Source organism: Rhineura floridana, chromosome 2, assembly GCF_030035675.1.
Source record: "Rhineura floridana isolate rRhiFlo1 chromosome 2, rRhiFlo1.hap2, whole genome shotgun sequence".
Lineage (NCBI taxonomy): Eukaryota > Metazoa > Chordata > Lepidosauria > Squamata > Rhineuridae > Rhineura > Rhineura floridana.
The window spans coordinates 160,208,156-160,225,260 of NC_084481.1; the positions used below are offsets into that span (position 1 = coordinate 160,208,156).

The following is a 17,105-nucleotide window of genomic DNA, read 5'->3' on the forward strand; positions in this document are numbered from 1 at the left end:
CCTGTGAACCTTGTGCATATCCTCCTGGGAGACACGGATAGACACATCACTTCGGCCGTAGCCAACTTTGCCTACGCGGCTAGGAAACTAAGAGCCGCACATGTTAAGTCCATTCCGAGTTAACTTTGGAAAGAGCTAGGGGCCTTATATTGTGTTATCCTGTGTATTTTTTAATAATCTGTTTTTTATGTATTTTTATGGTTTTATTTTACTTGCATGCCATTGCAATGGCCTAAGGCTGTAATGCAATAAACTATTTGATGATGATGATGAGTAAGGGCCCCAACTTTCATATTTATAAGAGATAAGAAGACATGTTGGCTGATGCCTGGATTTTCACTTTAACCAAACTCCTTATTCAAAAGCAGGGACAGAGCAGATAATGCTGATGTAATATGCTCCTGGTGCCCAGACCTTATCAGCAGAAGGGTCACTGTATTCTGCAACAACAGGGCCAGCCAGTAAATGGCAGGGGGGAGATGGCTTTGAATAACGTCTGAACAAAATGCTGCACTGTCCTCACCAAGTGGGAGTCATGAAAAGCACTCTCAGCTATAACTGCTGTGTGAAATTGGAAATTCTGCAATTAAAAAACAGACTAAGGTTGGAAAATTGAAGGGCCCGTGGGAAACCGAAGCTCATCAATGATTAATATTTATTTACCACATTTATATAACACCTTTTCCTCCAAGGAGCTCAAGGTGGTGTACATGGTTCTCCCCTCTCCATTTTATCCTCACAACAACCCTGTGAGGCAGGTTAAGCTAAGAGACAGTGACTGAACCACGGTCACCCAGTGAGCTTCAAGACCGAGTGGAGATTTGAACCATGCTCTCCCAGGTCCTTGCCCAGCACTCTTAACCATTACACCACACTGAATATTCATTTCCTCCTTGAGTCACAAGGGCTGGTGGTAATTATTTCAGTTTTTATGCAATCTTTCTTGTCCTAAGACTGGTGTGCCCACAAAAGAATGACACAGTCTTTCTAGATTAAGTAAGAAGAGGAGATGCTAATAGTGTGTGAAAATAATCAATATCCTGAGAACATTTTTTTAAAAAATAGTAAAACCTGAGGAAGGAGGAACTGAAAATATATCTGCTTGGATTTTGTAATGCTATATTTTGAAACTTTAAGAAGGAAGCAACATTCAGAAAGTTACAACCTTTAGCATTAATTTCTCTGCTGAATTCGTTCCTTTATTTATAAACACCATTGCCAAATATACTTAAAGGCACTGATTTTCTATACAAATGTTAGAATCTCACATAGATTACAGCTGCAGTCTCTTTAAAGCAGGGATGAGGAGCCTGTGGCCCTCCAGATGTTGGCCAGTGGTTAAAGATTATGTGAGGTGTAGACCAACAACATCTGGAGGACCAAGGTTTCTTAATCCTGCAAGCATGGTGGCCTGTGAATTCCTAGCAATATTCAAGAGTGTACTTTGGAGCAAGTTCATCTGAATAGAAGTAACTAGGTAGCGTGATACAGATTAAATTGATCCTGAAATACACAACAGTTAATGAAACAATGCTTGAGGTTATCAATAAATCAATGTTTTAAACAGAAATATTCTTGTGCCACTAAAAACAGAAAAGAGTAAACATCTGTTGGACTTGTAATCTTTTATACTTTCCCAGTCTAGAAACTTCATTTGGTACACAGTCTGTCTACCCAACTCTAAAACCCCTTGCATTGCTTCTTCTCCACCTGCCCATGCCAGACATCCATGGCTAATTTCAAGATACAGCCTGTTCATGCATCCCCCTGAACCAGTCCTTCCTCCAGCCCCTGTCCTTGGGTTGAGGTAACTGGACTCCAGCAGTCAAGGATTTGCAACTCCACTCCTCTCTTTCATCATTCCCTGATGAATATGTCATTATCACTCAGACTTTTGAAAACCCTAAGCCTGGGCTATTTATAGCCTTATACTAACACAGCATGAAAATGTTTGCAAACTGTTGCTGCCCATGCTATGGAGCCCAACATTTGAAGAAGTAATCATTTCCAGAACAAGCAAAAGCAAAATGTCACCACTGCATCTCTCTTGATTCCTGCCCTCTCCCTCACACAAACTTTAAAAGATACAATCATATGGGAGTATATTCATTCACAGGAAAGCTTTGCTACGATAGAAAAGCAAAGGAAAGTCACCTTAAAAGTGACTGTTTACTATCATTAAATTCCCCAAAACTAGCTTTAATCCACATTTCCTGCTTTAGCGGACTTCTTGATATTGGAAAACAAGATCAATTTTTAAAATATTCATAGTGTTCTCAGACAAGCCCCAAAATCAATATTTTCAGTTAACCATCCCCACCTTCCTAAAAGGGTGGAGTAATAAATATTTACACTTAGTGTAATTGTTACATAAGTGCAAAGAAAAACACCAACACAGTTAACACCATACACAGTTAAAGATTAAAGTTAATACTTAATAGAGGCTTGTCCCCAAAACCTGCTGTATATTTTTGGCACCATACACTGCCCCTTCTTTCAAAAGGATGATCCACCAAATAAAACCAAAGTCATTTAGCATTACTTTGCCTCCAGAATCAGTCAGTCTGCAAACTTTTAACCTACAATGTTTCATCACAGCTTGATGCAATGGCAGCATGCTGCCATTATGGGTAGATAGTATTACAGTGCTCAAGGCTTGACAGTTGTAACTGAAAATCATCTGACACCAGAGCTGCCTCTTTCTAATGGGTTGGCTAGACAGGAGTATCTGGCAGGGAGCCAGGAGAAATGGGAAGTATATTTATTAAGCCATTTCTAGCCAGTTCCACTTCCTTTCTCCCTTTACTTTAGGCCCTTTTCCAGAGTCTCCCTTTTTTTTGTTTACAGGTGTCCCCCCCAACCAAATAAATGGAAAACTACCATGTTCCTATCAGCATTTATCTGACACTATCCCATGAAATCCAAGCTCTCTCCTGAGCAGCAAGCACATTATACAGATGAGTCAATATGCTGACTGCCCAGAAAGAGAAAAACAGGCACCTGCTTAAATTTGTGATTTAATCAGTACCCCAAAGTGTGTTGATGACCTCAAATGGATGGAAACCTGATAACGTCATCTGCTTCTAAACTGTAAAATCTAATTAAATTAAAAGGGAAATGGTCTGTGCTTAATAGCTAGGTAAAGTAGGTTTTAAAGCCAAATTAAAATTAAGCAAAGGCAGAGTCCTAGCTACACTTTAAAACAGTTAACACAAAGAAATCAAAGTGGAGCATTTCAGTCTCTGGATATTCTGTGAAAGACTTGGATGTTTCCGCAAGTCAACAAAAAAAAAGTTTCAAAGGGACACTCCAGCATGACGCTGATAAGTTGATGAATTTGCAGGTTTGACAACAGTGAGAACTAAGCTCAGTAGGAACTGGGAGAGTGCATTTTATAAAGCAATTGCCCCTCTTTGGATGTTTTTGGTGTTTTAAGTGTATTCCTCTGGCTTTGCCATTTCATCATCAGATGGGAATGAGTCACATCTACTCTGACTAGATCGTCCCTTCTTTTTACTGGATCTCATTTTTATTTGTGGTCTGCATAATAATGCGGTGCATGGCCTTTGGGCCTTGTTTTGTAATACTGTATTCCCTTTCCTTTCTCTCTGTGTACACACACACCACTGTTGACTGGGCTTACCACTTCATGTACAGTATCTGACGCTGTGGGCTCTTGTCCCTAAAAATCTGCCACAAAACAATCTATTAATCCTTACAATGCTGTAAGACTTCTTTGTTGGTTTTCCTGGAACAGACACCTGGTTACCACTCTAGAATTTGTGACTGCAATGTTTGCACCAATGTAACTAAGCTGAAAATATTAGTCAGTGAATCATGTGGCAGAATAAGTCTTGTTTCCTAATAAGCATTCAAGAGGCAGCTGGGCAGCCATCTGTCAGGAATTCTTTGATTTGGATCCCTGCATTGAGCAGGGGTTGGACTCAATGGCCTTATAGGCCCCTTCCAACTCTACTATTCTATGATTCTATGATTCTAAGCTGAGGTTAAATCCTTACCTTAAAGCGCTTTTCCAGGTTACAAAAACAATTTATTTATTTATTAGATTTATATCTCGTCCTTTCTCCGAGTAGGAGCCCAGGGCAGCATTCAACAGAAGAGTCTTTCATTATTTTATGACATAATTTGATGACTCTTCACAGGTCACAGGCACTTTTTAAAGTTGTGTAATAAACCTTTGTTACGACAGCTCCACTGGCTGCCAGTTTATTTCCGGTCACAATTCAAAGTGCTGGTTTTGACGTATAAAGCTCTATATGGCCTAGGTCCAGGCTATTTGTCAGACTGTATCTCCCCATATGAGCCTGCCCGGGTGTTGAGATCCTCAGGAGAGGCCCTTCTCTCAGTCCCAGCACCTTTGCAAGCGCGATTGGTGGGGACGTGAGATAGGGCCTTCTCGGTGACTGCCCCCAGGCTCTGGAACTCTCTTCCTAGGGAAGCACGAATGGCCCCTTCCTTGCTATCCTTTCGTCGGTAGGCAAATCCTTTTTTATTCCGACAGGCTTTTGGACTAGAAGATGTTTAAGATAGGGCTTCATAAGGTCTGTTGTATCGTTCTATGGTCCTATTCTTAAAGTTTTAAATTGTCTTAGTATTTTAAGTGTATGTTTTATGGTTTTAATGTTACAAATAGTTTAATTCTATTTTAATTGTATATTTTTGTATGTTTTTTATCTATGTGTAGTTTTTATTTGTAAGCCGCCCTGAGTTCCAGTTTTGGGAAAAGGGCGGGGTAAAAATAAAGATTGATTGATTGATTGTAAGAGCTTTCAGCTTATGAATTTCCAGGTTATGATGTGGCTGCTAGCAAGTCTGTACTTATATACCAGGAGGAAGAAGGCTGTACCCAAGCACATTCTGAGCCACTGCTCTTCATCAGAGGGTATTTTTCAACTACTTTATTGAGAATCTTATATTTGTTCTTTTTTATTCTTTAAAGGCAGAGAACAGATGAAAAGTAACCAGTCTCTTCTGAAAGAAGTGAAAGAATATCCATGACAAAGAGCAGTGTTTGGTAACTTTTAAAAAAATCTGTTTTCAAATGCACATTTGGATGTTCCACCCTCTTTTCTTCTTAGTATGAAACATATCCTGAATCTAGGAGTATGTACTCTTTGCACTAACATCAACATTCTCTGCAAAAATAACTGTACCAGGAAAATCAGAATTCTACAACTTGTGTACATAGCATATATATTTAAATTAACAAATGAATGACCCTCTTCGTTTCAGAACCCATCAGATACTATTACGTTTATATTTCACGTTTTAAAGTTAGCATACCTATACAATGTCACGGAAGCTTGTTCCTTGTTTATAACTGATTGTGTACTTATAATTCTATCCTGGTCTTATATTGGGATCCTCCATCCAGATTATTGATTCAGGTCCATACCGACTTAGCTATAGCAATGCTGTAGAACCAGGTCCTTCAAAGCTAATAGGGCACTGAATTAGACTTGTTAACCAAGTGCATACCGGAGGGGGGTACCGTGGGGAGGGTGGGGAGCCATGATATTAAAAGGCTAGGCGGCAGATCCTGGAATGGTGTGAGTGGCAGGCCATACCGGTTTAGGGGAACAAGGGATAGATGCATAATATCCATCCCCTGCTCCGGGCCTGTCCAAAACCAGAAGACTACTGGGAGATGCAGGACTCCATCCGACCTTCGACTGCTGTTGTGTAATGCCAGATCTGTGGCCCATAAGACAACATTCATCCATGATCTGGTATGTATTACGGAGACCTGGCTGAATGAGGCCTCAGCCCCTACGCTGGAGGCCATGTGTCCAGCCGGTTTCCAATACGCACAGCAGCCGAGGGTAGGTAGGCGGGGAGGGGGAGTGGCAGTCATCTATCGAGGGTCTTTGGTTTTCGCCAGACCCCCTCTCCACGAGACCAAGTTTGTTGACTGCATGTACTGGAGGTTGGGCCCAAAGGGCAGTTTAGGGATTCTACTTGTGTACCGCCCACCCCGCTGCACAGCAGACTCCCTGACCGAGGTACTGGAGGTGGTCACGGCTGTACGAATGCTCTCCCCCAACCTATTGGTTTTGGGGGACTTTAACGTGCATGCCGAGACTGTCCTCACTGGAGCCCCTCGGGATTTCATGGAAACCATGACTTCATGAGAACTGCACCTTAGTAATGTAGGGCCCACCCATGTAGCTGGTCATGCTCTTGACCTTCTGTTTGTCTCGGGAGGGGAGGGAAGTACTCTGAAAATGGGGGCTGTTCTTTCTAACCCCATGTCATGGTCAGATCACTATCTGGTGAATATAGACCTCTCAATGCCACACACCCTCCGTAGGGGACAAGGACCTATTAGGATGGTCCGCCCCAGACGCCTGACGGATCCCATGGGATTCCTGAATGCACTGGGAGATTTGAAGCCTGCTGAAGGCCGCTCGGTCGAAGCCCTGGTGATGGAGTGGAATGGGGAGATCACTAGGGCAGTAGACCAAGTGGCTCTGAAACATCCTCTCCCCCTGAATAGAACTCAGACAGCTCCCTGGTATACACCACGGTTGCGAGGTCTGAGACAGGAGATGAGACGACTAGAGCGCCGGTGGCGGAAATCTCGCTCTGAAGATGATCGGACACTGGTTAGAGCAGCAATAGCTGCCTACCAGGTGGCAACAAAGGCAACAAAGAGAGAATTCTTTGCTGCCTCTATTGCGTCTGCAGAGTGTTGTCCCAGGAGGTTGTTCCAAGTGGTCCGAAGCCTGGTCGGTCCAGTTGCCCAGGGATCCATGGAACACTCTAAAGCCTCCTGTGACATGTTTGCTAAACACTTTGCCGATAAAAATCGAGCATCTGAAGAACACAATTCCGTGTGCCGTGGATACAGGGAATGTGCCAGAGCCGGCCACCTGCATTCCGGTCCAATGGGATCGATTTCAGCCTCTTCCTTCTGAGGAAGTGGACAAGGTGCTCTCTACTGTGAAGCCAACCACCTGTCTACTGGATCCTTGCCCATCATGGCTCATTATGAGCTGCAAAGAGAGGCTGAACGAAAGGATCAAGGCAGTGGTAAATGCATCCTTGGAAGAGGGTGCATTGCCATCGGCCCTCAAGGAGGCAGTAATAAAGCCTATTCTGAAAAAGTCCTCCTTGGATCCCCAAGAACTAAATAACTTCCACCCAGTCTCCAATCTACCATTCTTGGGCAAGGTGATTGAGCGAGTGGTGGCCAAACAGTTACAGACACACTTGGATGAAGCAAATTATCTAGACCCATTCCAATCGGGCTTCAGGACTGGACATGGAACTGAAACAGGCTTGGTCGCCCTGGTAGATGATATGAGGAGGGCGTTGGATAGGGGAGAATATACCTTCCTCGTCCTCCTGGATCTCTCAGCGGCTTTCAACACCGTTGACCACGGTATCCTTCTAGATCGCCTGGAGGGATTAGGAACAGGAGGCACGGTTTTACGGTGGCTCCGTTCCTATCACTCAGACAGACACCAATGGGTGGCATTGGGGGATGAGGTTTCAGACCCTTGGCCTCTCAATTGTGGAGTGCCACAGGGTTCTATCCTCTCCCCCATGCTATTCAATATCTATGTAAAGCCGCTGGGGGCCATCATCAGGAGGTTTGGGCTGCAGTGTCACCAATATGCGGATGATACTCAGCTCTACCTCTCATTTAAATCTTCACCAGAGTTGGCTGTGGAAACCATGTCCAAGTGCCTGGAAGCCATAAGTGGATGGATGAGAAGGAATAGGCTGAAACTGAACCCCGACAAGACCGAGGTGTTGCTCGTGGGAGATAAGAGAAGGTTGGGAAATATAGACCTGGTGTTTAATGGGGTAAGATTGCCCCTGAAGGACCAGGTCCGCAGCCTCGGAGTCGTTCTTGACTCACAGCTGTCCATGGAGGCTCAAGTGTCGGCAGTGAGCCGGGCAGCTTGGTATCAACTCCATCTGATACGGAGGCTGCAACCCTACCTTCCTGCCCATCTTCTCCCGCGGGTGATACATGCCCTGGTCTTCTCTTGCTTAGATTACTGTAATGCGCTCTACGTGGGGCTGCCCTTGAAAACGGTCCGGAAACTACAGCTGATACAGAATGCGGCGGCACGTTTGATTAAGAACAGCCGTCACCATGATCATATCACTCCGGTGTTAATAGATCTTCACTGGTTGCCAGTTGTTTACCGGGCCCAATTCAAGGTGCTGGTGTTGACCTTTAAAGCCCTATACGATTTCGGCCCAGTTTATCTGAAGGAGCGCCTCCAGCATCACCAAGTATGCCGCCTGACAAGATCAGCCACACAAGACCATCTCTCGGTCCCACCAGTTAAAACAGCTAGGTTGGTGCGGACCAGAGGGAGGGCATTTTTGATTGTGGCCCTCACCCTCTGGAATTCCCTTCATTTCGATCTTTGCCATGCCCCCTCCTTGATGGGCTTCCGCCGAGCCTTGAAGACCTGGCTGTTCAGGCAGGCCTACGGGATCTCTGGGGTGGGTTAGTTTTTAATGCTGCGGATTAAATGTAAGAATGGCGGTTTAGCGTAATTATTGAACGTTGTTTGTAGCAGTTTTATATTGTATTTTATTGTTTTATTGTACGTCGCCTAGAGTGGCCGTTAATTCGGCCAGATAGGCGACTCAAAAATAAATTATTATTATTATTATTATTATTAACCACCTGATAACATTATGTGGTGGGCACTATCCTGCCATTAACAGATAATTAAACCATGGCTTAGCATTATGTGTGACCCAGGCCCAGCAGCTTAACCACAATTAATAAAGACAGAAGTCACTCATTAACCAAGATTTATAGCCGGTTTATAAACTTCAGTTCAGCCTTTCCTAACCTTTGGGTCCCTAGATGTTGCTGGACTACAATTCCCATCATTCCTGATCATTGCCTATTTTGCCTGGGGCTGATGGGAGTTGTAGTTCATCAACATCGGGGGGGCAAACTTTGGGAAAGGCTGCTTTAGTTAATGTTAACCATAGCTTAGTGTTAAATGAGAAGAGCCTGCTGAATCAGGCCAATGGACTATCTAGTCTAGCATCCTGTTCTCACAGGGGCCAACCAGATGCCCATGGGAAACCCACAAGAATGTGAGGACAAGAGCACGCTTCCCTCCTGCAGTTTCCAAACAAAATGTTAGAAAAGTGATAGTGAGCCACAGGCAAGGATTTCCATTAAAACAAATGGGTGTTTTCCTGCTAACTTTAATGTAGTGGATTGCATTAAAAGTAATTGTTTGCTTTATAAACAAGGGGAAAAACTTTTTTGGGGGGCAAGGGCACATTACCCAAGTGAAAGGTTGTGTGTGTTTTGGGGGGTAGGGGCTGCATTCAAACAGTGAGCAGGGCCAGACGCAAAAGTAGGCAGGGCCAGACCCACACATAATCATACCCCCTCAAGTCACACATATATATTTCCTGTAGCAACATATACTGCATTCTTAATACCTCATTTAATTTTCCATTTTCTTCATATATATTTTTACAAAGTTTGTAATAAAAAAATCTCCAGAACCCTTTATCTACGCTGATCCCCTAAGAATAAATAAGACCAATGTACATCTGAACTACCTACAGGTATTCAAAGCAATTGCTTGCAGAAAATTGCATGCAGTTGTCAAATGCTTGGACTACTTTTTGCCTATTTGCAAGGAATGCAAATCAGCCAGAACATTTCCCCCTCTGCTTTGATCTCCTTGGATCCAATTCTCTTGCACAGGAAGGAGATGCAATTGCACACTTTGTGCAGCCAATATCAAAGCCTTTTTCCCTGTCCAGAGAACAGCTGGAGAGGACCCCGAGGGCAGATGAAATTTGGCCATAGGGTGGGGATTTCCCACCCCTGCTTTATATCTGCCAGGGCACTTTTGGAAGTGGCAAATGGGAGGAGGATAGATAAAAATTGTCAATATGTTAAATACGGAACCCTTGTCATACTATAAAGGCAAAATAACTTGCACGTGTGCATGTTGAGTTCTGTCCTAGCTTGAAGAGTATGGTTTTTCAAATAATAATTTAAACACCAAAGGGGCAGTGGGCTGGCCCCATCATCCTCTATGTACACCGCCCAGAGAGCCTTTTTGGCTTAGGGCGGTATATAAATTAAATAAAATAAATAAATAAATAAATAACTCATCTGTGTATACTCATTCAGTGTACAAGAGATTGTTTTAAGGCATTTCAAAGCAGACATTATAAATTATTAATGCATATCACTGTAAACTTATAGCTGGTTCCTAAAGTATAATGCATATATTTCTTTTTCCATATGCAGAGCTATCCACAATTTTTTTCTATATAAGCATCTACTGAGTTATCCCCCACTTTTTACAAAACTTAAATAGTTATGAGCCAATTTAGTTTGAGAGCCAATTTTGAGCAATATTCACATTTTGGGCTTGGGTTTCTGCCCCTCTTTTTATACCTGATATTTTCCACTAGTTTGAACAATCATGAAAGCATTTTCTTTATATGCTGAGTTTTCAACGCTCTCCTAATAAATGGAGTTAGCAGCAGATTTTAAATATTTGATGGATCTTCATAGTTAGTTGCCTGATCTGGAGAGGCTTTTACAACCATTTGAAGCATTCTCAAAAGCACAGTACACTTTTTGAAACAATATAGGGAAAAAGTGTGCAATGCTTCTGAAGATGCTTCATATGACTGTAAAAGCATATCCAGATAAACAATTAACGACAAAGATCAGACAACTCAAAGGTTTCAAAGTTTTCAGGAAACTCTGAGATCCCAGATCAATCTATCAACTTTCTTCATCTCTGATATAATCCCATAAATCTACGTTTTGTATGAATCACGAGTATGTGTAAGGTAGTGACAAATGCTGAATCATGGACAAATTGGCTAAAATGACAGCTTCACTGCCAATTACATAACTTTCTGGTAATCAGACACTTTCAGCAGGAGGGACTTGAGGACATGCTAAACTCTTATATTAAAATAAATGGGACTTTAAAATACAGTACTTGCCTTGAGGTGAATTGTACCCCATGATCTTATAAGGGCTGCCAAGAAACACTGAATAGCAAATTAGTATGCTTACAGAGACAAATCTAAACAAGTAGTACTCTATTGTTTTTAATGTTTTATAACTTGTTTGCTGCCCTGGGATCCCTTTGGGAGGAAGGGAGGGACATAAATTTAATAAATAAATATCAGGAAATCAAGATAAATCCACAGCCTGCAGTAAATACATTGCTCCTTTCATGAAGCTAATTCATCATATGTTACCTAACATGCCTTGTCCAAACATATCAACTCCTTAGCTCTATGGTAGCTTGTCACTCATATGGGACAGTAAGCCTTTCTCATCCATTCATCTAAAATCCAAAAGGAATATGACAAGATTTATAACTACATTTCCAACCAAGAGGGCAGGCTCCTGACAGATTTAGCTTATTCAGAGTGGGATGCACTCTTATATGGGTAGAACATATTAAACTGGCCTCAAAGTGAAGATTTCACAGCACAAACCACCTCCTTTGTGCAGATGCAGCATGGGTTGACAACCCATGGCAATGCCCCCAAAAGGTTTATTTGGTAGGCTGCTCTATACATGGAAGGAAGCCCAATTAAAAACTGTGAAATCAGGTTACTTGATGCACAAAACTGTGAACCTTAGGGCCTAATTTTGGTATAAAAACTGCCTTGATTGCTCTGTGGATTACTTGACTTCTGGTGGGAGAGGCACAAGAGAATGTGACATTATTGATTCTCCAGGGCCTCTCAGTGGCTTTTCATATCATCAGCCATGTTATCCTTCTAGAGTAGTTAGCCAATGTGGTGCCCTCCAGATGTTGCTGAACTACAACTCCCATCATCCCTGAACATTGACCATGCTGGCTGGAGCTGATGGGAGTTGGAGTTCAACAACATCTGGAGGGCACCACATTGTCTACCCCTGTTCTAGAGAGAATATGAAGGTGGGGAGTGGCAGCACTGTTCTTAATTGATTCCACTCATATCTGGGTGGTCATTTCCAGAAGGTGGTACTGGGAGATTTCAGAGAGAAAGGCCGTTCTTCAGGTATTTCCACTAGGTAAGGTGCAACAAGTAGCTATAAGGGAAAGGGCCTTTTCAGTTGTGACACCCTGGTTACAGAATACCCTCCTCAGAGAGGACCACACCATCTACTATAATGTTCATTTGATGTGAGAGGAAGACCTTTTTATTTTCTCAGACCTGTACATTTTTATTCTCCACTGTTTTTTTAGCTTGATTGAGAGCTTGATTTTAATGCTATATGACATTGTGTTATTAATTTTATTTTATTCCGTAAGCCACCCTGAGCACTTTTTATTGTAAGACAGACTGTAAATATAAAAAATAAATGAAGCTAACTGAACAAGTGTAATAAATACTAAGAAACTTTGAAGAATTTCATTTCAACTTGAACAGATCTGACGACAATGGGCTAGACTCTTTTTCTACTATATATGTTCTGAAGTTACTATGAAGAACATATCCCGAACACTTCTGTACTGCTGAAAACTTACTTCATTTTCTTGTACCACAAATACAACTTTAGAGTAAAATCAAATCCTGATGTCCTGGATGGTCCTATCACTCAGCTGTGCCACAGAGCTGGTTTTAGGGGTCATGACGTGACAGCAAATTGTTAAGTTATTTACTGTATTATATTTTCACTGTCAGGAAAAGGTACTTGTGTGATTTTCTGCCTCAGATACCAAAATAGGGCTTTTTGCATCTTGACTGAGAGGGAGGGGCGCCTTTTGCTTGTCTGCCACAGGCAGCTAAATGTCTTGGGTCAGCTTTGCCTGCTGTAGCTTCTACTTTCTAAAAAATATTTGAACCTGGACAAAAGATGCAAAAGCCAACTCTTCTCTGAGGTGAAATTCTCTCCCTCCAATGGACATTGCCTCTAGCTATGCAAGCATTTTTTTCTCTGCCTAGCCAAAGTCATATAGTCACAGAAGAACATTCCTGAGGAGAAAAGGGTTGGCGCTTGATGATAAGCCCATCAGAGGACACAAGCTGTCTCCTTCATATGCAGATCAGGCTCCAATTTCCAAATAAAGAGTTCTTCTCAAAGAAAGATGGCTGCGATTTTCAGCCAGGGCTTCTCTTGTCACACCTCTCAAAGGCTAACTATTTTTTTTAAAGGGGCTCATTTAGTCATGCTGCGGATGGGGGTGGTGAGGAGAACTCGATCACCTTCTCTATGAAAAGAGGGAAAGCAATTATTGGGGATGGACCTTAGCATCTACTTTGCAGGCAGAAGGTCTCAGTCTGAATGCAGCCCTCCTCCTCATCGCCAGGTAGGGCTGGGAATGCCCCTTGCCTGAAACCCTGGAGAGTCAACCAAAGCTTGGAAAAGTTACTTTTTTAAACTACAACTCCCATCAGCCCCAACTGGCACTGGATTGGGCTGATGGGAATTGTAGTTTAAAAAAGTAACTTTTCCAAGCCCTGCCAATCAGTCTAGACAAGGCTGAGCTAGATGGACCAGGGGTCTGACTCAGAATAAGTCAGCCTCCTCTGTTGCTACGGGAGAGGGTTCTTCCCCCCAAAGAAAATGCTGCCCTTGATACTTACCCATGCCAGACAGCTTTCCCACCAGCCCCGCATTTCTAACGGCTGCAGGACCATGATCCACTCCTCTTCTTTTCTGGAGGAACAGCACAGGAGAGGAGCAATTATTGTAAGCAATCTTGCGCGGTGTGTAAGTGGAGAAGATGCCTCGTCGGCGCCGGGAATGACATCACTGAGCCAACGTGCTGAAACGGAAGCGCTTGGAAATTTCCATGGTTGAGAAGCCGGTCCGATGCGCCGGCCGCTCTCCTCCGCTTCCCCGCCGGCCAAGATATCCCCGGCCGTCCTCTCCTCTAAGAATCTAAGGACCCCCCCAATACTCTGGGGACCTTACAGACTTTCCCTTGCCCACTCCCGTAAACTGTGGGGCCACCACGTGCGGTAGTCCTACAGCTTTATGGCGGAGCATCACTCGCCCGAAGGAGGGCTTGGGCCTCGTGCATCGTCCCCACGCCGGACGAAGGATGCAGTCTTTATACGTGTAATCTTTCCCTCTTTCAGAATAGCGGCACAAAACTTTTCCCTTCTACCCCATCCCCTGCCCTTTAAGCTCTAGTTCTCCTGCCCTCCCCCAGGCGGGTAGTCGCGGGAGGACTATCGCCTTTACCCAGGGGAGGGGAGAAGCATCCCAGCCCTCAGCAATGCGATGTTCACTCACCTGCCCCCTGGAGAAAGGGGCTCCGATGAGGGCCACCGAGTGCGCAGGTCTCTTTGGGACCTGCACCGAGGAGCCGGATTGCTGCTTGAGGAGCCGGACGAAGCTGCTGCGAAGGGTCATGATGATGATGAACCGACGAGAAGGAAAAAGAAATAAATGCTACCTGATTGTCGAGGATGCTGAGCTGGCCGTCAGAAGCCGCTAAACTGCTCCCTCGCGATCTCGCAGCGCCTTATAATCAGTCAGCCCCGCCAAGCTGGCATGCAACACAGAGGCCCGGCCCACCACGCCCCTTTCCCCGCTGCCCCTCCCCGCCCCACGCTGTAGTCGCAAACTGGCCAATCGCCGCAGAGCTTCCCGGGGGTGTGCCTCCGAGCCCCCCAGAGGAATGCATGAACCGAGACAGAATCGTGATCAACCTGTGTAGGCTTTCTTATCTTTTTTCGGCTTTCTCTCCCTCTCTCTCCCCGCCCTCACACAGCCGTTCCGTTCTTCTGCTCTGGTAGTTTACCCTTTCAGAATTACTCCACACATAAAAACCACTTGTACTTAAAAGCATCATCATCAAATATAGGGGAAGAATCAAATATTAGTCCTAGTTCCGCCCCCTCCATTCATGGAAACTTATTCTACTTGAAAGAGTCAAGTTGGACGTTTTTAAGGACCATTTACACCAGTGAGGCCGGTTAATCGTTACAGACAGTCACACACACACACACAAAAAACTTCCCAATCTTAATGTAAAGAGGTGTGCCTGGCGCCCCCATCACATTTTTTTTTGGCGTCAGGTTTAAGGCATTTCTATTTCCCCAGACATTTTAATTTGTGTAATGCTTTAGGATGCAACATATTTTTAGCTGCTGCCTCATACTATTGCTAATGCTAGGGAGTGACTGTATACTATTGTGTTTTGCGTTGTTCGCAGCCCAAGCTGTGTAAATGGTGGTGTAAAAAGATGCCTTTGTGTAAGGGAAACACACTTTCTAGCAGGAACTCGGGCTCTTCCGGCTTATTCCTGTGCCAGGGTAGCATCAACGCAGTCCAGGACCCAGAAGTCTTCCCCAGCCCTGCTACCGGAGACTGTTGAACTGAAGACAAGGGGCAAGAACGGAAGACTTTGTACGTGCAAAGCATCACCATGTGCTTGTCCATCTCTTGAGTTACGCTCCCTCCAGCACACGGAGGTAGGGACTCTGCACCGGTTCACAAACAGCTCTCCGATTACAAATGCTGGCCACCTCCTAATAGCCCAGAAACATTTCCTATCTCTCTATTGCCATCTCTGGAAACGTGCTAGAGCCAATTCCCACCCCGTTCCAAAGACAAAGTAACCGCCTCACAATTTTTCTCCGAGGGAAAGTAGTGATGAAAGAACGCGGCTGACTTGGATCATTTTAAACTGATGTTACTGAAAAGGACAGAAGCCCCATACTGCTGGGCGGTGCCTGACTGACTGAAACTTGGTTTTGCCCATGGCCACTCACACATTCTAACCTAACACGCCTGTTTGAGTCACACAGTACTGCCTGGAATCGTCAGCTTCCAGCATTCCAACGGGGCCATTGTCCGAGTGCTGAATTCTCTCCTTGCGCAGTTTTAAAGGGTCGAAACAGCCCTCTCAGCTTTCCTTGCTTGAATTGACCAAACTTGAATTGATTGTGTAGTATCAAATCACCACACCATCGCACAGTGGGGCTTTGTATTTTAGTATTGTTTTGTTATTTATTGTATTTTTATGCTGTTTTATGTTCACCGCCCAGAGAGCTATTGCTAGTCGGGCGGTATATAAATTTAATAAATAATAATAATAATAATAATAATAATTTATTGCGTATTATCCTATTTTCTACAGGAGCTTTTAAATAATTATTCTAAGGCAGGTTTGACATTTTTTTTTAAAAAAAACTGGTGTTCATTGTGAATCACAAATTTAATTCGGGATGGTTGTCAGTGACTTTAGTGACACTGCAGTCGTATACACGACTACTCAGAAGGAATCTCCATTTGTTTCAGTGGCACACACCCAGGTGCATAGGATTATAGCGTTAGTGATATTTGGGTGTTGAAGTCAAAAGACTTTTGAGTTAACATGTATAGAATAAAGCTATACACCAACGCTTTAAACATACTATACAATAAGTCCAGTGCCTTCAGTGCCGATTCCTTTAAGGAAAATGGTGTAGAGTTGCAATGATGTAGGTCCACAGTACTGATGTTTTCTCTAGATGGTCTCATACTTCTGATTCATAGGTTCTTATAGGGTTAAATAAGAAAATCTGAAACTGCCTTACACCAAGCCAGACCAATGATCTCTCTGTCCAGGTCAGCACTAACTTCCACACTTAATGGAAACTTACTATTTAGGTGACGGTCGTGGAAAAACACCGATCAATCCGGGAAGTAGCCTTGGTAGTGGATAATTCTGATCAATTAAAGTCATTCATTGTGTAGCTCAAGGACGGCAAACGTTGTGGCCCTTGTTGGACTCCAGCTCCCATCAGCCCAGCAAATTTGGCTAAATGGTCAGGGATGATGGGAGTTGGAGTCCAACAACATCTGGAGAGACACAGGTTTCCTATCCTTGCAGCTACTTGCATCAGTAAGAGGGGTTGTAACAAACGATGATTTAGACAATTTTAAAAAAATAATTGGTTATTTTGTTATTTTTTCGTTTATGCAAGTCTCAGAGAACATGAAGGCATTGTTTTTTATTCTGTTGTGATGTTTTTTTATGGTGAAGATGCAACTTAGATTTAAAAAATATATAAAATAGACAAGAGAGATTGCAGAATAAATACAAAAATGACCATCACATCGATCACAATACACATTTAAAAGGTACAATTAACAGAAAATCTGAAACAGAGCA

General features: G+C 43.5%; 1 protein-coding gene across 1 annotated transcript in view; it reads right to left on the reverse strand.

The window, feature by feature from the left end:
• Positions 1 to 14,381, reverse strand: part of ARG2 (arginase 2) — a 38,092-nt gene extending 23,711 nt beyond the window's left edge. Inside the window, exons 1-2 of the mRNA XM_061611075.1 lie at positions 14,237 to 14,381; positions 13,582 to 13,654 (exon numbers count right to left, since the gene is read on the reverse strand). Of these exons, the coding sequence (XP_061467059.1) occupies positions 13,582 to 13,654; positions 14,237 to 14,356 (193 nt within the window). The 5' untranslated portion in view covers positions 14,357 to 14,381. The remainder of the gene's footprint in view (positions 1 to 13,581; positions 13,655 to 14,236) is intronic.
• Between the last annotated feature and the right edge of the window lie 2,724 nt (positions 14,382 to 17,105).